Source organism: Hippocampus bargibanti, linkage group LG01 (assembly GCF_051943395.1).
Source record: "Hippocampus bargibanti isolate YZ-2025 linkage group LG01, ASM5194339v1, whole genome shotgun sequence".
In the NCBI taxonomy this organism is placed as follows: Eukaryota; Metazoa; Chordata; class Actinopteri; order Syngnathiformes; family Syngnathidae; genus Hippocampus; species Hippocampus bargibanti.
In genome coordinates, this window is record NC_142734.1 from 4,623,746 (window position 1) to 4,650,910 (window position 27,165).

The window sequence follows — 27,165 nt, forward strand, 5'->3', positions numbered from 1 at the left end:
GACTTTATTATATAGTACAGTTTATTTCTTTAATTACAATACAATAGCACATTTATTATACATAAATTAAGGTATATTTTGTGTAGTTTTAAGGCTTATTTAGTCGAAATGTATGTTTTATGGGGACCTGGGAACAAATTATTCTCATTTTTAATGGTTTCTTATGGGAAATAAATGTTTGGCAGATGAACTTTTAGCCTTACACAAACTTTCTGGGAACCAATTAGGTTTGTAAACTGACGTCTCACTGTATTATATTTTTTGAACATGACAATTCTATGCGTACGTCTTCAAGGGGAAATTCACAGCACATTAGGAAACTGAGCGTGAAAATGCTAACCTCAATGAATAAATGTATTATCGACAGTTTTCCCAGAGCTAACCACGCTGTAAATCAACACGTTGATTTGTTTCGATACTCCTTGAGTATTCTAATAGCCTTGCTAAATTTGGCATCAACGTTTGCCTGTACCTATTTTAAATCAGGTGAAGGGTGAATATAAGTCAAGGGAGAGATGGACACTGATATTCTTTCACAAATCAAAAGAATTGATCCCAGATCCCAAAGCCCATGCATGTACAATATATTTGCTCGGAACACTTTTTGAAGTTAAACCACAAGATTTAGTGACTTCAGAAAATATACTGTACAAAAAGTAGCCTAAATCAACTCCTCTTTTTTCAATATTTACATTTTAGCTAAGCACACTTAATAGACTTTAAATTCTATAAGTTGGACAGCATCATGCTTACTTCTATACAGCCTTGATGCTAATTTTAGGCAGTCACTGCTGTTTTAGCAAACGGATGCTAAGCTCTCAACTATTTGGGTCATTAAGTGAAACAGTTGCGGCTTTATTTCAGCTGGTCACCAGCATATGTAAACATAACAAACATTTGTTTCAATATAACCCATCATTTCCTTTAAAGGACAACCGACGTCTCCGGACAAGTTGTGTCCATAATTTGTAAAATGGCTTCAAATGACTTCTACTGAGCGTATTTTAAAAAGATTCCACCGCATATAGCTATATTTTACGTTTTAAGATTCGCGCTGAATATTCAGGAAGTCTTGTTTTTGAGTTGGTGACGAGTCCGTACATGACGTCACTAAAGGAACGCCCCCTGACCGAAAAAAAGACACACTGTAGCAGTCCTTCCATCACGTCAATGTATTTTGCTGTATTGTTTGGTCTGAAAACCTTGTGTTGCACCCAAAAGCCGCCAGAAGAGGGTGTCCAAGCTCCATATAAGGAATTTATCAGCCTGTGGAAACGGAGGTGGCCACAGTAGGTCGCCATTTTGTGCCTCTTTTCTGGTGATCGTTTCTCCCCAATGTTGCCTCAAAATGGCATGGAATAAATTCTTTAATCGATTGCAAACATGTATGCTTTCCTCTTCAGAACTATTTGAATCATATTCATAATTGGAGGTGTAACAAGAAAGCATATTCTCCGAATCTGAAGCCATTGTTTTGATTCTCAAGCAATGCAAGACGTATTGGTGTGATGTCACAAACTGGGGGCGGGACTTTCTGAAAATGCCCAATTTGCAGCTAATTTTTTTGCAGATTTTGGACACTAAGTCATTTTTATTGGTGTTTTGCATTTGAATAAAAATATCATACTGCATGTTTTCGGTATTTTAGATCCTATAAAAAGTTTTTCTGATGTCAGTTAGGAAACTAAAAAAGTGACGTCGGTTGTCCTTTAACAGTTGCCGGGAAAAAAAATGATGTAAACTTTTCTTTCAATTTATCGAGGGATGTGTCTATGGGTACTAACGTTCGAATAAACATTTACAATGCGGCCATTTTTATGGAATATATTTTTTAATAAACATCAAAAATGTATCTACGCATTTGGAAATATTTACTAAGAATCACATTATTCATCAATATTTATTTATACATGAATGAATGCCAGAAGCTGTTAACGGAGGTAAAACTCCCACTCAAATGGTTTGACGATTCCCTCAAAACACACCCTAATACAAGTGATCGGCAAATGAAAAATAAATATCTATCTATCTATCCATCTATGTATGTACTATATATGAAGTTTAGCTCACTGTCGAGCTCAGGCTAAGCCCGCAAGGGCTTAGTTTACGGGCAGCACAGAAGCATTTAGACCTAAATATCAGCAAGAAAATCAAGAACCTGAATAGCTGTTTCTTTTTTTATCAGTCATTCAAGCTTTAAGGAGACATTTGATTTGACTTAGGGGTGTTGTGATGCGGGTATGAAAAGTGTCCTTGTCCCCTCTGCAATGTGTGCACAAACCTATATCCGTACACCTGGTTAGGAAACACTGCTGTCAAGTAGAGAAGTCAGAATGTGCCATCTATCACTATCCCATACTAACCTCATTATCAAAGTTATAGTAACAGTAAATATTTGGATGAAAAATACTTGAGGCCAAAAGTAGAAAGCAATCATATGAGAAACAGTACAGTCATATATTTTTACATATTTCACTCATATATTGTCGAATATAAATTGTAATATATGATGGTAGTTATTTATGAATGCAAAATTACATATATTTTGTACTATATACACATGCATATATTACAATTTATTTTTGAATATATTGTAGTATATGAAAAGTGGTGATCATTTGTATATTTTGCAATATATTACAATATATTATGAACAATATATAATATACTGTACAAGATATGTATTGACAATATATAATAAATGAATTTAAAATATAAAATACAGTAAAGTCTCATTATAACGATATCGGTCATATCGATAGTACTGCTTATTACGATACTATTTCTATGAACGCAAGGAGAAAATTTACATGCCGCAGGATCGGATATATCGATAGTCCGGTTATATCGATATTTTTCTTCCGACTCTCGAGAATATCGATATAACGAGACTTTACTGTATATGGGGAAATGACATTGAATAGTATATATTACATTATAATATATTAGAGTTATTCATTGGAAAATATATTTTTGTTTCATAAGGGATATATAATAGAAGAAGGACAAAAGAATCTGATCCTTCTTGTGCCACATGATCACAAATTATACTCAGTTACACATACTAGTTTATTGCATGTTGTTGTGTGTGAGTGTCATAAAGTGAAGACGTCCTGTACTTGGTAAATGGTATTTAATTTTTTATTAGGTTTACAACCCAGCAGATGAGAATCACTGCTTCATACATGCCTTACATTATGATATAATGCTGCATTATGACTTTCCCTCTAATTCTTTTAGCTTGTTTTGTGCTTTTCTTTTGTCTTTTTCTTTGCAACATATTTGATTTACACCATCAAAGTGTTTGAGTTTTATCGTAAACTCTGTGAATTATTTTGCTATAGGAAGTAAAATGAATTACAGTAAAGTCTCATTATATCGATATTCAAGGGAGTCCGAAAAAATATCGATATAACCGGGACTATCGATATATCCGACCCTGTTTGCATGTAATTTTCTCCGTGCGTGCATAGAAATAGTATCGATATAACCGGGACTATCGATATATCCGATATCGTTATAACGAGACTTTACTGTATTTACCAAATTGTTGTTTGAGCTTTTAATAAAGTTCCGTGTTAAATTACATCATTTTCGGTCTGTTCTCTGAGGATCACGTTATTATTGTTGTTTTACACTTTTGTACAGTTCTTTCTAGTTTTAGGCCATTGCCAATGTTTACTCATTCGCTGCCTGGCGTGCAAAACTGTGTCCACTCCAGTGCCAGGGTTTTTGTCATTTTCACTCAAATTCCAAGACCCACAGAATCTTGAGTTTTAGGACTACATAAACATTCAATACAGCGTAAGAAACCTTAGACCAAGGATGTCAAAGTCACTTTTTTTGCCGCAGGCCACATTGTAGTTATGGTTTCCTCTCGAGGGCCGTGATGAATTTGGGGAAGCCATTAGAACTTTGAATCCCCTCCACAGATTACAAATAGAGCGCACAACAAATTCATGAATGACTTGTTTTCAAATCGGAAGTCAAGAATAATGACTGTTATTGTGGTTTACATCCCAAAATATGACATTTTGGTTAGGATTTTAGCAAGCATTATGGAATTTCACAAGTTTGATTTGCTTTCGCGGGCCGAAAAATATGATGTGGTGGGCCGGATTTGGCCCCCGGGCCTTGACTTTGACACCTGTGCCTTAGAATCTCTTCTTCCATCAGAAAAAAAATGAGTTAATTCCTAAATTATATGGGTCTGGAGTTATATGACGTTGAAAAAAGGGTGGTTGTCCAAACAGCAATGCAATACATACATAGTGGTTTATATAACGCTTTAACAACAGCTGAATCTATTGGCTATTAGCTAGCTGGCTGGCTATCTGTTGGCTATCTATTTGCTAGCGAGCTAGTTTTTTAATGTATTTGAGTTATTCCGGGTTGAGTGAATGTTGGCGCATGTGGCTACCGCTGCTCACCCACAGAAAAACTGATCCAGTGACTGTAAAGTGACTTTGAGAGTTTTGAAAGGCGCTTACAAAGGAAATGTATTATTATTATTATTAGCGCTAACATGGAAAAAAGGGAAATCCTTGTGAAAAAGAAAAAACATTGCCAGAGGCCATGGCCAGCGCTTTATCGGCACCCAAGCATGAAAAAAAAAAAAAAAAATCGAACAAATTCGGGAATGGCGCTCTACGTCATATTTTCAATTCCCGAATAAATTCGGGAATGGCAGTGAATGAGTTAATGTGATTTTTTTTTTTATAACTTGTGAGCATATGGATCACGAGTTACTGACTTTATAATCCAAGAGAACATGTACCACGGACTTTATTCTTTTTGAGATACCATAAATCCCTCTGGGTGTGGGTGGAAGCGGGGGGGGGGGGGGGGGGGTAAAAATTATATTTTACCCTTTTAGGAAGTTATCCTAAACACATTTCAAAGAGGTGCTTTTTTTCCCTTTTAAATATGCAGTGGAATGAAAGCGGCATGGGCTAATTACGAGCATTCTTCACTGAATTAGTCTTCAGTGTGTGGCAAGGCTGTGCTCTCCTTTGTCTTGATCCCTAAACTGATCCCTTGTTATACCCCGGGAGGTCAGAGGTCACTTGGTTAATTAAAGGTCCAATCAGTCTTTAGATAAACTCATCTGAGCTTAATGTTTGCACTTTTTGAGGTCCAGCAGCTCTGCCTGGTACCCCTGATCTTTGCGCGCACTCGACTAATCTAACCACAGACAGGGGGAGTAGGTTAACCCAGCTCAACAGCGGCAAACTGGAACGGCCTTTTCATTTGACAACTTCAGTCAGCGAAGAATGTCTGTAAGCTCTTGCCAAACTAGAAAAAATAACTCCAACGCGACGTATTGTACGCAAGGTGAGGGTTTGAGGAGGGGGCGGGTGGTGCGGATTAGCTTGATGCTGCGTGAGAGGACCAGTGTTTGTGGTCCTTATACTGTATTTGAGCGCCATGCGTGGCCCATGCCACACACATCCAAGGGTGCTGAAAGTTTGGCTGAGCAAGCAACCATGAAATCTCTCGATGTGCCGCGGATGGATTTAGTTCAACAAAGATTACACACTAGCTGCAAGTGTATGGACGCTTTACAACATAATGTGAGATTAAACAACTTTGATTTGTTTTTTTAATCAGTGCAACTTGAATCACTGTGTTGTTTGATTCGAATCACGCTGTCTCCCTCGCATCAGTTTAATGACTTGTGAATGCATATGCCGTGAAATGTAAATTTCTCCACTGTGAGACTAATAAAGGCAAATCCAATCCAAAGATTTCATCTTCCTGCGTTCAAAGAAACTACAATGCATGAAGAAAGGACTTGGAATTCGGAGCTCTTATGATTTCAACAGTGTTAATAATGGCTATTTTTTATGAATCTTGAATGACAAGGTCTACTAGTGCACTATTTGAGTTACTTCTGAATTGAGTGAACGCTGGCGCGTGTGGTTGCCACTGCTCACCCACAGAAAAAAATATCCTGTAACTGTAAAGTGACCTTGAGAGTTTTGAAAGGCACCTATAAATGAAATGTACTAATATTATTCTTAAAAGGAGGGGAAAAATGACTAATAACTGTTAAAATATTACAATAAAATCAATTTCCCGATATTCAACACCCACAACGTATGTTCTTCCAATCGTGTGCAGCCCAAATCCATTCTGTGCTGCTATCGTTTCTAAGCATGTTTATGCAAATGAACCCATTACGGGACTATTAACCCACTTTCCATATGAACACAGATAAATTCATTTTGAAAAAAATCTAAATAAAATCAAAACGGAATATCAAATAGGTTCAAACGGAGTAAATAGTTAACAATAATATAATTATATATAATTAACGCATTCACTGCCAGATGTGCAAAAATGTGTCCACTGCAGTGCCAGGGTTTTTGTCATTGTCACTTGAATTCCTGGACCCACAGAATATTAAGTTTTAGGACAACATCAACATTCAATACAATGTTAGAAACTTTAGACCTCTGCTTTCATGAGAAAAAAAAAGAGTTAATTCCTAAATGATACGGGTCTGGAGTTATATGAGCTTGAAATGAGGCCGGCTGTCCAAAATACAATGCATTACATACATATTGGTTTATATAGCGCTTTAACCATGGTTGAAGCTGGAACAAAGCGCTATCATGGAAAAAGGAAATGCTAGTGAATGGCAATGAATGAGTTAACAATAATTAATGTGGCCAGAAACAACATTAATGGATTTGAAAATGAATTTATCTGTGTTCAAAATTAACACGCTTAGCGTAAATGGGTTAAAGCCTTTGTGATTCAGATATTTTATTTTCTTTTTTTCCCCTTACATTATGATGTAAATGGTTATCAGCATTACTGGGAGAATTATTCATTTGTTGTTGTTTTTTTCACCAGAGACGTTTCAATTATATGGGCTGGTCTTGATCATCGACAAGGAGTGGGGGGTCAACTGTACAGTAAATAATTTGCTTAATTTAAATAGATTGGTTTTTGCTCGTATCGGTGATTGGCTATCATATTTTTATTCTGATCTGTGATTGTCTCCAAAATCTTAATGTTGTAAATTCTAGTTGATAATAATAATAATAATAATAATAATAATAATAATAATAATACATTTCATTGATAAGCGCCTTTCAAAACTCGCAAGGACACATTACAGTCACAGGATATTTTAAATGCATTATATTCTGACAAACTACAGAAAATATATATTTTTTAGAACACAAACAACTATTCCAGGAGAATCTTTGAACAAACAAACAAACTGTAAAGTCACACAATGTCAAAAAGAATAACAACACACTGCTTGCTACCAATATTATCAGGACAACAGGATAAAAAAAAAAGACACTTACCAGAAACCGGTGTAAAAATGCACCCACAAATGCTACGATTTCGACTTGAACAGAAAAACCTTAAGAGACTCCTGGCCCTCGCACTGCCAGGGAATCAAAGCTAGGAAAAGATGTGAATGTAGTTGAGCAAATAGGATTAAAAATGGCTAAATCCAAATGGCTGGAAGCACAGCATGCATTAAAGAGGAATTCTCTCAAGAAAGATAATCCCCATATACACGTTTGAACACACTTCACTCACCCCTGAGTTTTTGTTTTTTTTTAAACACACACTCATCGTAATTCCGTGATTTCCCTACTGTCCACTCACTACAGTCAATACAGTCTTTAAATACACTGCTCAGACTGCACGAATGACACACGCAGGTTCCAGGGGTGGAAATATTCTAGCGGAATGACCACATTTGGTGTCATCTTCTCCTCTTTCTGTTTCAGCATCATACAGCAGAACTAGAAGGTCTTACCTTCAGCACTTCCATAGGCACCTGTGTCGCGGCTGGTGCAGGGAGGGTGACATTGATGGCTGGGCTCTGTGCAGCTGTGGTTTGTGGGTACTGGGAGTCCTGTTGCCTGCGCTGCTCTCTCCGTTCCTGCTCCTGAAGCTGCTCGCGCATCAGCTGTTGACGTAGCAGGATGCGCGAGGTGGTGGCCGAGGAGCTTAGAGGAGGCTTGGAAGAGCTGCGTTGCTCCGACGGGCTGCGGTGAAAGGAGGAGAATGATGATAAACTTAAAAGTGAAATGAGAGGGCAGAGAGAGGTCAGGTGTACAGAGAGAGGTCAAGCAAGATGATGGTGAGAGATTAGCGGCGTTGATTCACTAGCACGTCTCGCCGTGGGATTTAGTTGCTCGGTGCGGGGGCCACTCTCCCATTGCTTAACATGGTACTTATGATCACTTTTTCGTGCTGGACTGTTGTCTTATTTACACCTAAAGGACAACCGACGTCTCCGGACAAGTTGTGTCCATGATTTGTAAAATCACTTCAAATGACTTCTACTGAGCGTATTTTACAAAGATTCCACCGCATATAGCTATATTTTACGTTTTAAGACTCACACTGAATATTCAGGAAGTCTTGTTTTCGAGTTGATGACGATCCCCTAAGTGACGTCACGGAGGGAACACCCCTGACCGAAATAGCGACACAATGCATTTTGGGTACTTTATTTCATCTGAAAACACTGTGTTGATCGCGAAATTAGAAGGAAAACTACATAAATAACGTGATGGTGAATCGTTGTGTGTCGCAGCCAATTGCGGTAACACGCATAAAGAAGATGTTTTGTTTTCGAGTTGGTGACGATGCCTACTGTGACGTCACGGTAGGTATCGTCACTGACCGGGAAAGCGACACGCAATGCCTTTTGGGTACTTTGTTTGGTCTGAAAACTTCATGTTGATCCGTGTTGATGGCGAAATTAGAAGGAAAACTCATAAATAACGCGCTGGTGAATCGCTGTGTGTTGCACCAAGACTACTATTTGATACTCGCTGACACAAATTCCCAGCGGACAAATCAGCCCAGTTCCAATGGAACTCTTGCGCCATCTTGTGCATTTTCTGGACGCTACATTGGAGTCCAGACGGCTCAAATCGATACGGAAGGACTTCTTTAATCAAGAGACTTTCCTCTTCAGAACTATTTGAATCATATTCATAACTAAATGAGTAACAACAAAGCAACTCTGTGAAGCCATTGTTTTGATTCTGGAAAACTTTGTGAAGGAGTTTCATGACGTGACGTCACAAACTGGAGGCGGGACTTTCTGAATCTGCCCAGTTCCGAGCTCATTTTGTGGCAGTTTTGGGACACCTTAAGTCATTTTTATTGGTGTTTTGCATTTGACTAAAAATATCAGCCTGCATGTTTTGGGTATTTTAGATGCTATAAAACGTTTTTCTGATGTCAGTTAGGAAACAAAAAAAAATGGTGTCGGTTGTCCTTTAAGACACCAAAGACAGTCGTCCATAGCAGAAGTGAGGGCCAGAAAAGATGGACGGGGAGACTGAAAAGGTTAAGTAGAATAACTAAAATCATTCACTGCCATTCACAAATTTATTTGGGAATTGACAATGTGGCATAGAGCGCCATTCCTGAATTTTTTCGGGTTTTATTTTTTGTTGTTTGGGTGCCAATAAAGCGCTGGCCATGGCCTCTCGCAATTTTTTCCCACAAGGGGGCAGCACTTCACTTTTTTCCGTGATAGTGCTTTGTTCCCGCTTAGCGCTATATAAACCAAGATGTATGTATTGCATTGTATTTTGGACAGCCGCCCTCATTTCAAGCTCATATAACTCCAGATCCGTATAATTAAGGAATTAACTCTTTTTGTGATGACAGTAGGGTGTCTGGGCTCTCCATTACAGATCAGGTGAGTCTGATTTTTCTTACGCTACATTGAATGTTTATGTAATGCTCGGCCTGAATATTTTGTGGGTCCTGGAATTCGAGTTACTATGACAAAAACCCTGGCACTGGAGTGGACACATTTTTGCACATGTCTATGTATGGATCAAAGCGTCCTTTTCACCAGATGTCTGCTACATGCTACGTTTTGGAAGCTGTCGCATTCATTGATGAAAAGAGATTGTCTCACATCTCCTTTCCCACGTAAATCCGCGTCAATTCCAAGCCGCGACAGTTCTACATATGCATCGGCGCTCTGCGCTTATGCTCCTTTCTTCCCATCACGGGCTCTTCAAGCCATGCATCCATCCAGCCACAGACTGTCCAACAGTACAGACCTTTCCCCTAAACAAAGTGTGCTTACCATTTTACAGGCTTCTTCTTCTTATAATTATTATTATTATTATTATGATTATTATTATTATTACTGTTGTCATTGTCAGTTGAACGATTTTGGGTTTGGCTGCATTACACGGTTGCATCTGCTACATTTCAGCACGACATCAGCCATTGAAGATCGATCACAAGCTGAGTAACGCTGATCCGGACCTTCTTTCAGGTACCACTCAAACATGATAAAATGAGCAGAATAAAGCTGAACCTGAAAGCCAAAGGCGCTTTGAGCTAAATTCAGCAGTACGCTCAAAATGTTTTTGCATAAGAGAAAGAGGAACAAGAAGGGCTGTTTCAGTTTTCCCACTCACTTCCAACCGAGACGGCTCTTGGTCAGACAGAGTCGGTCGGGCGCTCCTAAAATAGAGGGACTCTGCTGAAGCAGAAGTTGTCGGGATGGAGCCTTCATCGAGTGAGTGATCCTTTTGATAAAACTCAGCAAAACGCCTGGCCAATCCAGCTGTGCAGTAATCGGACTAATTAGCAGGCTGAGTCAAACATAGCTTTGCTCTGGCGTGCATTCATTGGGTGTTGGAGTCTCAGCGTACGATAATTCCCCTTCTTCTCTTCCAGCAATGAATATCATGTCATTGTCTGAAGACACACCGACTGAAGCTTGGACATGAGCAAAAATGCAAGCTATAGACTGCAAAGAAACCAGATTTTCCATGCCATTATCAATGCCGATTTGCCATAGTTGTATCGTCAATTACCACTACTGGTTGTTTAATCAAATATAATATAAAAAATATAAGGACAATTTACAGTATTCCGTTAACATTCCAGGCATGTTTTTGGAAGAGGAACAAGAGTACCTGGAGAAAAGCCATGCATGAAATCAGAGGGGAGGCCGGAGCTGGAATCAAACCCAGTACCTCTGCACTGTGAGGTGAATGCACGAACCACTCGGCCAACACACCACCATTGTTGAATTTTTGTATACAAATACTGTGATACCTCGGCTTACGAACGCTTTAGCTCACGAACTTTTCGCCTTACGAATGTTAAATTTGCGAGAATATAATCTTGGCATACAAACTATTTTTCGGGAAACACACAGAGTGCCACAATGAGTGATGTGATGTTTACGAACGAGCCGGTTTTTCGAGCTCTTGAAATGGCAGCCGGCTATTCCCCAACCCCAGTCTTCGATTATTGAAATTTGGACTCGTTTCAACTTTATTTGTAGATCAAAGGCAGAGTGTAGACTGCAAGGTTAAAATATCTCAGCAATTCGGCTCCACAAATAACCTGCACAAGTAATCTGTACAATTTGAAGAGAACATACAAGCAAGGGAACCAGCTATGAATAAAGTTTCTAGTGCGTCTGCCTGCATCTGTTGCTGTTGCAATAGCACAACTTCTAGAGATGTACAACCCAGAGCTCCTTGAGACACTTTATGCAAAAAGCTATCCATTCCAACAAGCCATCCATGACCATCACAAAGGTAAATAAAATGACTTTATTATACAGTACAGTTTATTTCTTTAATTACAATACTATAGCACATTTATTATACATAAAATAAGGTATAATGTGTGTAGTTTTAAGACATATTTAGTTAAAAATTATGTCTTGTGAGGACCTGGGAACGGATTATTCTCATTTTAATTGTTTCCTATGGGAAATTAATTTTTCGGAATACACACTTTTCGCCTTACACACACTTTCTTAGAACCAATTAAGTTTGTAAGCCAATGTATCACTGTACTGTAGTTGGATCTCTGGAGTGCCTGCCCAGCATTGGGTTTAATAAACAACTTGTTCGCCAATTTACCAAAATGCGTCCGCAACTAATCTGTTAGGAATTTTATCAAGTTGAATTGCCCAATTCTGACTTTGTGTGAGCACCGTTAACTTCAGATTAGAAGCAAAAGAGTGAGCATCTGCAAATCTGTAGGAAATTTAAAGGTTTCCAAAAGTCTCCAACAAAAAAAGCCTGCTGATTTTTTGCTTGTCTGTTTTTCTTTTGATAAATAGTAGCTGGAAGGGTTAGAAAAGTCACTAATTATAGCAACAAAGACACTAAATTGGCAACACTGAGTCACCACTCTTTTGTTGAACGCTCCAACTCTGCCTCTGGGCGTCATGGAAACAAAAGCAGTACTCTATATTAACATGAGACAGAACATACAACTTCAACCTAAGTGTGAATGGACTTTAAGTGGGCTGTAATCCTTTATCTCTTGTATATTTCAACTGAACAATGACATAAAACATAAAAATTGTGTTATGTGTTATGAAGAGCAGTTTTTGGCACTACAATGTGCTCAGAATAAGACTGTCCAGTCATAGTGAAGGCAAAATAAAAATAAAAGAAAATCGATCATTTTCTTTAAGGTCTACCCTTGACCTGGTAATCTTTTTCCATTTATATCACAGGACAGTTTGAAATAACGTCTTCCTGCCATTATGACAGTGAAAACAAACACATGCTGAATTGTCTCATCGCATTATTATTTGTACACAAAAAATAGATAGATTACTAGTACAGTGATACCTCATTTTACGAACTTAATTGGTTCCCAGAAAGTGTAAGGCAAAAAGTGTGTCTTCCGAAAATTAATCGCCCATAGGAAACCATTAAAAATGAGAATAATCCATTTCCAGGTCCCCATAAAACATAATTTCTACTAAATAAGCCTTAAAACCACACACAATATACCTTATTTTATGTATAATAAATGTGCTATTGCATTGTAATAAAAGAAATAAACTGTACAGTATAATAAAGTCGTTTTATTTACCTCTGTGATGGCCGTGTATGTAGTTGCCTCTTGATGATATCCGAGTGAAGTTGCCATGCTTTCTCGGTGATAATACCCTCACTAACACGGTCCCCTGCGAGCTGCTTATTGTTAATCCAAATAAACAGAAGTTTTTCAACCTCTTCTGTTGCCTGAGACCGTTGCTTAGACAACACAGAAACACCCATAGCCACACGTAGCAATGGTCGACTTAGCATCCTGGTACTTGGACGCTAAGTCACACAAACGTACACTGCGTTCATGTTTCTCGATGATCTGCTTCTTCTGCTTGACCGTAATTTTGTTTTGTGTCCTCTTCGGCTGAACACTAGCCAGTGGTGGGGTCTTTTTCGGTCCCAAAACAGCAAAAGTATCCACTTGATAGCCAACCACGTATGCCACATATACACCCAGAGAAAGCACGGTGGCGCCGTTCGGCCGTGTAGTTCGGTGTTCTTCCGCCGAAAACTAGTCCGCCAGCCATTTAAGACATATTTAGTTAAAAAATATGTCTTGTGAGGACCTGGGAACGAATTATTCTCATTTTAATTGTTTCCTATGGGAAATTAATTTTTCGGAATACACACTATTTGCCTTACACACACTTTCTTAGAACCAATTAAGTTTGTAAGCCAATGTATCACTGTACTGTAGCTCCGTGTGTTTCCCGAAAACTCGTTCGTATGCCAAGATTATATTCTCGCGAATTTAAGGTTCGTAAGGCGAAAAGTTCATTAGCTCAAGCGTTCGTAAGCCGAGGTATCACTGTATTGAAGTCTGTACACAGGGAAAAAATTGAGAGAAATACACCGGGATAAAAATGTTCTCTTACAAAGGTGAAAAAGAAACTGTTTGGTCAACCATTACCTGTTGCAAACACTTTTCCTATTCATTTGTCATATTTTTCAAGTCTTAATAATTTCAGTCAGTGTCAGTGTTTTTTTTTATATTACACATCTATTCATCAATATGCTTGGTGTGCAGTATAATGAATAAATAAATGGGGTGAACATATCATTTGCTGATGCAACCAATTGAGAAAGTTGGCTGGACCAGTGCTACCAGTTGCTAAATTAGTGAAGAGCCCATGTAGCTTATATCAACGCAACATAAAAAAATTCACTTTTATCTTAAAATACAATCACAATTTTTGGGGGGGAAAGAATTTCATTGAAAAAACAAAATATTCAAGATTTTGTCATGTTGGCAACTTTCACTGTGTAACTTTTTCATGTTTTTAAAAAACGTTTTGCTTTGGATCTAGTCTCAGTCTCGGCTAATCACGGACTTAGCCTTGATTGTCAAGTCTTGGTTTTGGCCTTGTCTTTTTCAGGTCTCGTCTCTGGCAAGTATTGGTCTTGGATAGAGTTGTCTTTATCACAGCACTAGTTGTGAGTTGCATCCTGTTAAAATACATATTTCAAAACTTATTCAATTCTCGGGACGACAGTGGCAACGTGGAACCGTTACTCGACAGGTTACAGTACACCCTCAAGTCTTAGTAAAATCTAAACTATGCCCGACAACTGACTTCCTGAGGTTAAAGATCACCTCTGCTGCCACCAAGTGGTCACAAAACAAGGCACATATAAATAAAACCTAGCTCTCCAATTGAAACCTCGTTTATTAGTTCACAAGCTTGTGAAAAGATACATGAAATATAGATGTGAATCCCTGCTTAAGGGATCAGTTATGAATTATTGGAAGTGTAAATTCACTTTTGGGAAGTTGGTGAAGGATACAAGTACCATATGATGGTATTGTTGATTTCTTTCTTTGTACAACACAGCCCCCATAATTATTTCTGTCTAAAATAAGTGAATTCTTATTTTAGTGAATTGATATTGGGTATCTGGGAAAAGGCAAAAAAAAGACCACTTCAGGGAACCTATCATTTTCTGTACAAGCATATTCCATTTTGTGATGTTATAGATGACTGGAATGCTCTAAATCATCCTGTGACTGTAAAGTGTCCTTGAGAGTTTTGAAAGGCGCTTATAAATGAAATGTATTATAATTATGATTATTATGATTATTATGATTATTGTGATTATTGGATTGGATTGGATTTGCCTATTAAGATCCCAGGTGGGTCAGACTCATAGCCTGGCTGCCAGATCCAGCGATAAGCAGATACTGTGCATATATATTCATATAGTGCATATTCACGAGTCTTGTTAAAGCCTTGGGGAAGTATCAAAGAAAGCAAATCCGCATATATCTGCTTATTATCTCATTCATCGCGATAGAGTCTCATATATGTGACAATTTCAGAAGTTGAAATGGCCATAATTAGGGATGTTCACATACGTTTTGGTGCTGATTCGTCATTGTTTTTAGAAATTGTTAGCAACGTATGTAAAATAATTTCGAATGGCAAAACTGTGTCAGGTTCCTCCACCAACTATGTCCAAGTTATGGGAAAAGGGCAGGGGTGTGTATAGATAGACGAAAAAGGGGCATTTTGAGAGTAGTCTTTTACGTATGTCTTTAGTACACTAATATTTGCTTGATTTAAACAAAACAAAATCCTAAATTGAGTTGGTTAGTGCAAATTGGATGAACCTTTGAAAGGGATGAGATGAGATATCCTTTATTCACATTGGATAAATTCCCAATAAGTGGGGGAATTGGGTACTGATGGTAAATGGCCTCATCGAAAATGCATCATTCAATCATTGATAAGCTATCCTATTGGTATTTTTGGGCTTAAAAGTGGATATATGGAGACTATTTGTGTTCATTCATCACTGAATGCTGATTTGAAGGAGTTAAACGTTTCGCGACACAAACAGCACACGGTTAAGGTATATTCCAAAGGGGACATCACAATCCCTTATTTTAACACATGCCTGTAATATGTGATCCGCTGTGTCGCCATACTCACACACGGTCAAATGAGCACGGTCTGTACAATTGCACTCCGACGGCCTCCATATTTGTTTGTTTACTCCTGAAGGTGTACTGCCCGTCCTTGGAGTCTAGTGAAAGTCATGCCGCTTGGTACAGTGCTGAAAGTGTGTCAGATGGGGGGGGGGGGGTTCCAGGGGCCCTGCCCGCGCTCGCCAATCGCCACGCAGAGTCAGAGGCAGAGGACCAGCCCCCCATCTGTGCACACCAGAGCTGAGGGAAAGAGTGCGCGGCTGACACTGACTACCAAAGCGCAGATTCCAAATACACACGTAGATACTATTTCACTTGCTGACAACCAACACCATTTTTTGTCTCCTAACTGACATCAGAAAAACGTTTTATAGCATCTAAAATACCCAAAACACACAGGCTGATTTTCTTAGTCAAATGCAAAACACCAGTAAAAATGAGTTAAAGTGTCCCAAAACTACTAATACTTATCAAAACTACTTCAACTTCAACTACTTCAAAATCCCTCTTCAATTGCTGCTGTGGACTGCAAATTTCCCCATTGCGGGACGAATAAAGGTATTCTGATTCTGATTCTGATTCTGAAAATGAGTTTCAGAAGGTCCCGCCCCCTTGTTCGTGACGTCACGCCAGGACATCTTGCCTTGCTGTCGAATCAAAACAATGTCTTCAAATTCGGAGAAGATGCTTTCTTGTTACTCATCCAGTTATGAATATTATTCAAATAGTTCTGAAGAGGAAAGCATAAATGTTTGCAATCGATTAAAGAAGTCCAATGTAGCGTCCCAGAGAATGCACAAGATGGCACCCAAGCTCCGTTGGAAATGGGCTGATTTGTCAGCCTGGAATTTGTGTCAACTAGTATCAAATAGTAATCTTGCAACACACAATCGCGTTATTTATGTGTTTTCCATCTAATTTCACCATCAACACGGATCAACCCGAAGTTTTCAGACCAAACAAAGTACCCAAAATGCATTGTGTGTCGTTTTCTTGGTCAGGGGTGTTCCAGACGTGACGTCATGTCAGGCATCCTCATCAACTCTAAAACAAGACTACCTGAATATTCAGTGCGAATTAGTACCTTCAGAATTTTTGGTTTCATTCCCTATTCTTTCCTTTTGACATTTGTTAAAAGACCACTGAGGGTACCCACAGTTTGTGAGTGCTGAAGAAGCATCTTGGATAAGAAGCGAAACGTCCGACACCTTCAAAGAAGTACAGATGACGGCTGAAGAAACCTTTTCATCGATGGACCACTCCTGTACGACTGAGAGTTTACACAGACGTAAACCAAGGGGTTTGTAAACCGAGGTATCACTGTACAGCCTCATCGGAATGGGTTTTAATGTCAATATTAATACTAAAATTTATTGATTCATACATTCATTTATTTACTGTCCATGTGAAGCGCTTTGTTACAGCTTCAGCTGTTGTTAAAGCGCTATATAAATCAATATGTATTGTATTGTATTGTATTGTATTGTATTGTATTGTATTGTATTTAACAAAGCGCTTTATTTTCACAAGGGTCGCTATGCTGCCTGGAGCCTATCTCAGCCATCTTTGGTCAATAAGCGGGGGACACCCTGAACCGGTTGCCGGCCAATCGCATGGCACACAGACATGAACAACCATTCGTGCTCACACTCCCACCTAGGGTTTTTTTGGAATGTGGGAGGAAACAAGAGGAGCCAGAGAAAACACGCAAGCACAGGGAGAACATGCAAACTCCACACAGGAAGGCCGGAGTGGGATTTGAACTCACGACCTCTACACTGTGAAGTCGGCGTGCTAACCACTCGATTGACTGTATTCTATTGGATATCCAGTCAATGGAGTTTCAATTATCCTTCCAGCAGGGGGCACTCCTCATCCATCAGCCATTGCACATCAAATCTAGTTTGTGTCGCATTGATCATGTCCTAACAAAGAGAAACTCGTGGTCCAATAATGAGAAGGAACACACCCTGGAGGAAAATACTAGACCTTTGTTCTTTCTACTGTAGCCAGAGAGCCTAAAACCTCTCATCCGGGATACAGGTCATTAGGACCCTCCGTGACAGACATGACCTTTGTTGTCCCGGTGTTTTGCCGCAGGTGGTTTTTCCATGTATTTACCAACTGGGTGTAAAAGGTGATCATAGGTATGACTGTGAAATACAGTATGAAAAATCAATTTTCAATACTTAGAAGAAAAATATGGTATGCAGTCGACTTCACAAACAGCTGGAGGGAGAAACTTTGTGTTTGTCAAAGGACTGGACAGGACTGTCATTGCAATCTCAATCGAAGTGAAGTGCTGTCAACATATTCAAACATGGCAACAGTAGTGAATCACTTTTACTTGATAGCAATTGATAAGAACAGTTGAAGCCTTTTAAAGGAATGACAAGGTTCATTCCCAGAAAGAGATGTCAGCGTTTAACTTGCCAGGTCCTAATCTTCTAATTTGGTTCACAGAGTGCGCTTCACAGTTTCCATCAGATGTTTTTGCAGATCTTCCTGCAATATCTTTCTCTGTTTTTACTTGAGAAGGGGCATCCGGGGACGGACACGCTCCAAGCCACGTGAGTCATTTCCTTGTGGTTTGATAGAATGAGGATGTAACGGATCAACGAAGAAATTGGCACATTATCTGTAATCGCCCTTGTGCCTTTTTAGAGGAACATGGGTGGGGAATAGAATCACTTAGTACTACGACCATTGAGCATATCTCAAGTGTACAATTAGCCTTCATTCAGACAGCATACAATTCAATTGGTAATCTCCACATTTTACTGCTTGGTCATTTTAAGCAAAAAAATATCCATCATAAGGTCTTGAGATAACTGCATATGTATTAGCAGAGTTAATAAACATTATGACAGAGTTTAAAAAACTACTATTTTCTTGTGCCGACTAAACACAAATAGCGCCGAGATGAAAGCCTATCCCACAGTTACATTACTTTAAGTGTTGAAGAGGCAAAGGAGAGTTCCGCAGCTGTGGAACTCTTCTCTTGTGTAGTTCCGGACCTCAAAACACATGATCTCAACAGCCACAAGGCCAGTGGCGATGATATCAGATTTGATGAAGACAATGCAAGGAGCTGCTTTCCAACAATGACCACCACTTTGCTGAGACCATCAACACACTTCCAGCTATTTGCCTAACAGCCTTGTGTTAGAGGTAAAGGTCATCTTCCTCCCGAAGCAAACGCTTTTTCAACTCCAGAAGCCTGGCTAAGGATCGTGTTGTTGGGTTTCTCCAGTGTTTTCAACGGCATCCAGGGACAAGCTGGATTGTTTTAAAAACATGCTGGTGATGGTACGCGGTTCAGATCATGGATGGATGTTTGGTCAGCATTACAAGAGTCTACGTATGCACTAGTCCTTCGGTAAATCCATCGTCTTCCAGTGTAGCTCTCTGCTGCCACTTGCTGAATCATTCTAACATCGAGGATGATGATGACAGAAAAGGGTAGAGAACTAACTCTGATCTTCCTTGAATGTCTTTCGCTGTGTGACTCCTGTTAGGAAAAAGCGGACTTGTTTTCATATCATTATGGAGAACTGGTTTGATCAGGTACGGCTGGGCCAATGTTCCATGAACATATTTTCACCATTTTTAAGAACCTTTGATGATGTTAGACAAATTCAAAGCACAGAAAATTAACCGTCTTAAACATATCAGATTTGACGATGCTGGCTAGGGTAACTACCTATACAACGGCTCAAGCTAGGTTCGGAAACACTCGGAATGGATAATTAAAGCCTATTTTTGGTCAATTTGCTTTGACAACTTGCAGAAAGTGACTTATATGTTTTACAAAAATGCACTGCCAATAGAATATTAATTAGCAGACTGAAAATTTTTGGGAATCTGACCTTCAAGCACTAACAATGCAAGAATATGCCCTTTTCTTATAACCCCATTGACTGGGTGGCAGGCGCTGCCTTTGGGCAATGTACTTGTTTTTAATTCTGTGAAGAGTTGTTATTCAGTAACTCAAAATTCCCGCATCAATTGCGTTATTTAAATATGTATGGTGAAGCATCTAAGAATCAATTATTTATTCTTCCCCACAATCCACTGCAGAGGACACTGATAGCGTAACACTCACACAGTATGAGACTACTACCCACTACAAGGTTTATGCCACAGATTTGCATTCCTGAAAATAAAAATTCCTGAAAATATAAATTTGTTTTTGCAATTGCATATTATACGTGATTAATCTTCTTGATTAATCTTGATTAATTCAGAGGTGGGTCCCATTAGGGACTGCTCTTCAATCAGTCACAGACAAACAACCATTCACACACATCCAATCTTTGGATTTGATTGGATTGGATTTGCCTTTATTCGTCTCGCAGTGGAGAAATTTACATTTCACAGCAGCAAAGTTATGAAAGAAATGAACGTAGAAAAGCAAAATACAGGAGCTGCTGGAAAGGCAGCCACTCTCGCAGCGCCGTCTTGAAGTCAAAAGAACAAAAAACACAAAATAACATGACAACACAAAGACACAGAGAGATTCGTATACTGTTTAGAAACATAATTGGGAGTCTTCAACAAACTTAACTAACATACATGACTTTCAAATGTGAGCGAAAGCTGGAGTACCAGAAGAAACACACAAGCGTTCAGAGAACATGCAAACTCAGGGCTTCAGTGAGGTAGACATGGTAACCATGAATCCATTCTGACCCAAGTTGTAATAGTACCAAAAGCCATATTTGGCCACAACCCCAATGGTAAGGAGAGATATACAGTAAAGTCTCGTTATATCGATATCGGATATATCGATAGTCCCGGTTATATCGATACTATTCCTATGCACGCACGGAGAAAATTACATGCAAACAGGGTCGGATATATCAATAGTCCCGGTTATATCGATATTTTTTCGGACTCCCTTGAATATCGATATAACGAGACTTTACTGTATATTAAATTCTGATAACAGGCTCATTAAAGCAAGATAAATAAAATACTTTGGAAAGAGTTCTATAGTTCTGATCATCAGGGCATTTTGACAAAAGGATATCATAGACACATTGTTAAGACAGATGGGAACTATTCTAAATTGTACCATAAAATTCATGATAACTGTGGTAAATAAGTGTAGGGGAATCACAGCCACATTTAGCAGAGGCAAGGATTATCGTGTGACACACTGACCACAAACCGTTTATTCTGCTTTTGTACTGACTTTATTTTTTTTTCCTGCCTGGAGGAAATGTCAATACATTTTGATAGGACCTTGTTCAGTATTCTCCCTTAAATAGACAGTTTGGATTTGATTAGCCTTTATTAGTCTCGCAGTGGAGAAATTTACATTTCACAGCAGCAAAGTGATGGGAGTAAGAGGAGAGGAAAGGAAGAAGTAGAAAAACAAAATACAGGACCTGCTGTAAAGGCACCCACTCTCGCATTGCCATTGAGAAGTCAAAACAACAACAACAAAAAACGAAATAACAAATAATGTGACACAACACAAAAGACACAGACAGTCATTCAATCTTGAGCACTTTCTTCACCCTCTTTCAGGGTGTGTCCTTTTCCCCATTTCATTACATGTCAATAACCTGAAAGGATAACCGACACCATTTTTTTTGTTTCCTAACTGACATCAGAAAAACCTTTTATAGCATCTAAAATACCCAAAACACGCAGGCTGATATTTTTAGTCAAATGCAAAACACCAATAAAAATGAGTTAAAGTGTCCCAAAACTACTTCAAAATAACATCAGAGATGGCGAATTTCAGAAGGTCCCGCCCCCTTGTTCATAACGTCACGCTAGGACGTCTTGCCTTGCTCTAGAATCAAAATAATGGCTTCAGATTCGGAGAAGATGCTTTCGTGTTTCTCATCCAGTTATGAATATGATTCAAATAGTTCTGAAGAGGAAAGCATAAATCTTTGCAATCGATTAAAGAAGTGCTTCCGTATCAATTCGAGCCATCAGGTCTTCAATGTAGCGTCCCAGAAAATGCACAACATGGTGCCCAAGCTCCGTTGGAAATGGTCTGATTTATCTGCTGGGAAGTTGTGTCAACAAGTATCACAATAGTAGTCTTGGTGCAACACACGATTCACCATTGTGTTATTTATGTGTTTTCCTTCTAATTTCGCCATCAACACGGATCAACATGAAGTTTTCAGACCAAACAAAGTACCCAAAATGCATTGTGTGTCACTTTCTCGGTCAAGGGCGTTCCTGACGTGACATCACGTCAGGAATCGTCACCAACTCGAAAAAAAAACTTCCTGAATATTCAGCGCGTGTCTTAAAACGTAAAATATAGCTATCTGCGGTGGAATCTTTGTAAAATACGCTCAGTAGAAGTCATTTGAAGTGATTTTACAAATTATGGACACAATTTGTCCGGAGGCGTCGGTTGTCCTTTAAACATGGTCTTTACACAGCATAGAAGAAAGACAATTTTCAAAGTCATATGTATTCACAATGACAGAGAGAAAGAGAGAGAGAGAGAGAGAGAGAGAGAGAGAGAGAGAGAGAGAGAGAGAGAGAGAGAGAGAGAGAGAGAGAGAGAGAGAGAGAGAGAGAGAGAGAGAGATGATGTGAGAAGATATCTCTAAAGAAATTCAAAAAACAGATCATGTTCTCATTACAACACATCTGACAGATCGGCAAGCGCTCTAAGTTGTTGTATCAACCCAAAACCAATAGTCATCAGACTGTTCACATGCTGGATCAGTGTCATGTGATCCAAGGAGGAAGTGGGCTCACATGAGGCAAATAAAATGGCATTAGATGAAATTTTCTGCAACTGCCCCTGACACTAAGCAGTCTTCTCGTGCTTTATTTGTATTCCATGCCACCAACAGCGAAGCGTCACTCTGCTGCCTTGGATGTGTACGGAACAAATGTAAAGACATTGTGTCCATGAAAAATACTGAACCGGGTAAGAAGTGACAATTGCCTAAACAAGCAGTGTTTTCATTGAGAGTAATGTTTTTTGCCACACAAAAAAAGCAAAAAAAAAAAGTACAAAAAAACTATCGGAAATCTAGAGCAAAATCTGATGATATTAAGTGGGAACAAAGTGAACATGACTCTTAAAAAACATGTGCAATAAGACCTCTATGTGGACACAGTGGGGTTCTGTCTTCACTACATTTGGTCCTGACAATGGGGTCATGGATGGGCTAAGCAGACAACATTCTCCTGCAAGACATCACTGTTCATCCTCAATATAATTGCAAACAATACGTAGGCATGTTGGTAACGTTCACAAAAAGACAGTTACATCACAGCGACCGTGCGACTTTTTTAGACACACTGAAGGAAGCCATGTTGTTGTGTCATTACCAGTGACGGATCGTCAAGGCCTGTAAAGCCTTCTCTGCTAGTCTAAAAATAACTGAATCACGGACTGATATCAATTATATTTTGTCCATGAATACTTATTAAGTAATTCCAAATTGTGTTTCAGCTTCCTTTCATAACTTTTCCACTGTTGCGCTACTCCCAGCTTCTTTATTAATGAGAGTGATTTTTACGCCATGTACAGAACTTTGTAAGCAGCAATTGTTTTAATGTACTGTATAAATAAAGTTGAGATCGCCCGAAATATCTAAACTTACACTCGAAAAGTGTCTTTTTAATTGTTTGTTGTATATACAGTAAATAGGTCGGTCACTGAGAATGTGTCTGTGAGTGGGCCGTTTTGTAAATTGTGCACATCCATCCATTGAACCATCCATCCAACCATTCATCCATCCATCCATCCATCCAAGAAAACCATCCATCCATTCAGCACTCCATCTTCTATCTCGCTGGGGATTGTGGGGCAGACTGTATACTCAACATGTCTGTCCACGCAATATAGCTATTATACATAATAACTACCTCACATCTAGTTTTTTGGCCCTTTGAAGAAGAACCGTGCTTTTATAACCATGGGAAAACTACAGTGTAAACAAACATAAATATTTCAAAGCAAAATGGTAAGAAGAGCTGCACTTTTGGAATGTACAAATTAGCAGATATTTCTCGTAATATTACACAGTACTTGAAAACTCAGTGAAAGGATCGGTGAGAGGTATCAGTGCTTGATTGTGGATGCTGAAAAGTGAAGTTAACAGTTTGGCATTTGTATATTCACCCATTTTTCAGACAAACATTTGAATGTGTTATTTGCTGGAAGGCTCAAATATTTGCTCTTTTTTTTATTTAAGCAACAACTTCGTTGAACGTCGAAATATTGCTTTTACTGCCATCCTGTGGCCAAGGAACTTTGTTGAAGTAAGGTGAGGCGCTTCGTTTTAGTCAAGCTACAACTTATTTGGAAAGGAAAAAAAACAGCTGAAAGCATTTTGTGGAATTTATAGGAAATTGCATATCTTTTTGAGGGTGATATCAAAAAATCACTTTTTTTTGGTTATTTGTGACAGTTGCTTGGTTGGATTGGTCCAATCACACATTTTATCAGAACATCGATATGCTGAAATTGCTGACTACTTTCTAGAATCTAGTCAGTCAACATAGAGAATGTTTTCCATGTCATTAGTTAGTACAGTTTTGTTTGAAATTAGCCCATAGACAAATCAGCCCATTTGCAACATCGCTTAGGCGCCATCTTGTGCATTTTCTTGGACGCTACATTGAAGTCCTGATGGCTCTAATTGATACGGAAGGACTTCTTTAATCAATTGCAATCACTTATGCTTTCCTCTTCAGAACTATTTGAATCATATTCATAATGTCTTGTCAATGTCTTTTCGTCAATGGATGCTACAGCTTCGTGTTTGCTTTCAACATTTAGCTTGTAGTAGACGTGCAAATTCTTAAATAATTGGTCCATTATGAATAGAAAAAAATGATAGAAGAATAGGTTCTAGTGTAAGTTATTAAGAATAATTATGAATACATTCATTCATTTATTCATTAATTTTTCCAACCGCTTTGTCCTCATGAGAGTCGCAGGGGGAGTTGGAGCCTATCCCAGCTGTCTTTGGGCAAAGCGGGGACACTGTGAACCGGTTTCCAGCCAATCGCAGGGAACAAACACCCATTCGCACCCACACTCACACCGAGAGACAATTTGGAGTGTTTAATCAGCCGACCATGCATGTTTTTGGAATGTGGGAGGAAACCGGAGGACCCAGAGAAAACACGCAAGCACAGGGAGAGCATGAAAACTCCACACAGGAAGGCCAGACCTCTGCACTTGGAAGTCAACATGCTAACGACTCGACTACCAGACCGCCGGATAATCATTATTTGTAGTAGTATAAATAGAAGAAGAACAATAAGAAGAACCATCAATCCAGACATTTTGTGATCCACTTATCCTCACGAGGAATGCAGTTGCCCTGGAGCCTATCCCAGCTGTCTTTGGGCAGTAGCAGGGGTACACATTGAACTGTCTGACAGCCAATCACAGGGCACACATCGACAAACAATCACACAGACATGGTGAAAACATGCAAACTCCACACAGGAAGGTCGGATTCAAACCCATGACCTCTGTACTTATGAGGTGGATGTGTTCACCAGTTGACCACTGTGCTGCCTCATTTTAAGAAATGGTTCTTTATTATTATTATTCTATTATTCTATATTCACAGTGTCGAGTGGTTAGCATGTCTGCCTCACATTGCATCGGTCCAGGGTTCGATTCTGGCTCCGGCTGTGTGGAGTTTGCATGTTCTCCGGGTGCCTGTGTGGGTTTTTATACCACATTGAAAAAAAACGTGAATGGCAGATTAAATGAACACTCTTTACATTGTCCCGAGGTATGATTATGAGCATGAATGGTTGTTTGCATATGTGTGCCTCTGTGTTCCATTACATTACATTACATTACATTACATTACATTGAATGTGTCTGAGGAGCATCTGCTGAACTCTGACCTGCCTGCACCCCCCAACCCCCATCCCCTCTCCCGAGCTAATATGTGAAGTGGATGTTCACAAGACAACACCCAAATGTTGCATAACGTCGTGCGGACAGACAATAAAAACATCAACAATGATCGGCGCTCTGGGTCAGCAGGAAGCCGATACCGAACTCGACCCGAACACCTTACGAGAGGTCTGCCGCCTCATTATCGCCTAAACACCAAAACCACCTCAACGTGCCATATAAGTACTGACCTGCTTTTCAAGGGCTGACTCTTTAGCTCGTAGTATGTTTTTTGCTCCTCTTGTAAGTCTTCTACATCATCAAAGTCGGGAACTATTCCTGATTCTGACTGCATATTTAAAGGTGTCAACTTTTAGCGACGGAGAACTCGTAAAAACAGCCTTGAGTGGCGTCGTACGTCGACCCTATGAAGCACTGACACCGCGAACTGCATCTGTCCGGCACCCGGAGCTATGTAGTCCTTAACGCGGAGCCGCCAACCGACTGCAGGAGATGTCAGGTGGAAGTAAACTACAATGACCGGCATGCACCGCGGCCGTGTATGTCATAGTGATCCTGATTGGTTGATCTGCTGCTCGTTCAGAAATGTTTCACTTTTGATTTTTGCATTATAGAAGCCGAACAGCAGCCAGGTTCTTATTTTTTTGTACAACACGCACAAGCATTTTCCAACGTGTACGAAAGCTAGGATAGGTTGCCATACGAAACGTTTGTTCACTATTTTTCGTACCCCAGTAATTCAGAAAGATATACATGTACGTAATTTCCCAATTATTCCTGTTCGATATGCTCCTTTTAACCAGTGCCGGAATACACGTATTAACAATATCTGAATACAAAGACTTTGTTTAAAATGTTTATTTCTCAAGTATGATTTAGTATTATTTCGCCGACAACTTTTTGCATCTATTTCCAAGATTTAAACGAATGCGTGTGCGTGTGCGTGTGCGTGTGCGTGTGCGTGTGCGGTGCGTGTGCGTGGACGTGTGTGCGTGTCTGTATGTATGCGTGTGTTTGGAGGATGGTGAATCAGGAACATACTGTATTCAGAGAACGAAGATGTCGCCCCTGTTTTATAGTGTATACTATTACTGTTTTCAACAGCATAATATCGTACGCACCAAGAATGATTTGTGGTCAAATATGTTCTGTTGTCCATCCAGACATGCTTTTTATAATCTTCTTATCCTCACAAGGGTCGTGATTATGCAAGAAACAATATCCCATCTGTCATCGGGCAGTCGGCAACACCCCGGACGGGGAAGCCAATGGCAATGTTTTGCCCATGTTTCTCTGTGTGCCAGCCAAGACACAATAATGCTTCAGTCTAATCTGAAAAAAAACGTAATATTATTATTGTGATTGTTGGCTAATATAGTATGTTGTTAGTCTTTTTACAACATAAGGTATGGGAATGCATTGTTTTGACAGCATACTGTCAAGACCAGACAACACGACAGCCTTTGCAAGAGATGGAGGTGTATTTTGAATAATAATAATAATTATTATTATTATTATTATTATTA

At 39.3% G+C, this 27,165-nt stretch overlaps 1 protein-coding gene across 3 annotated transcripts in view; it reads right to left on the reverse strand.

Moving 5' to 3' along the window:
- The window catches only part of mitfb (melanocyte inducing transcription factor b), a 44,526-nt gene extending 18,449 nt beyond the window's left edge, over positions 1-26,077 (reverse strand). For 2 of the 3 annotated variants that reach the window (XM_088991245.1, XM_088991248.1), the window contains exons 1-2: positions 25,870-26,077; positions 7,790-8,021 (exon numbers count right to left, since the gene is read on the reverse strand). In XM_088991245.1, the coding sequence (XP_088847371.1) occupies positions 7,790-8,021; positions 25,870-25,973 (336 nt within the window). In that variant the 5' untranslated portion in view covers positions 25,974-26,077. Of the gene's footprint in view, positions 1-7,789; positions 8,022-15,760; positions 15,839-25,869 lie in introns of those variants that run through there. The other variant, XM_088991254.1, reaches the window with a different exon arrangement.
- Between the last annotated feature and the right edge of the window lie 1,088 nt (positions 26,078-27,165).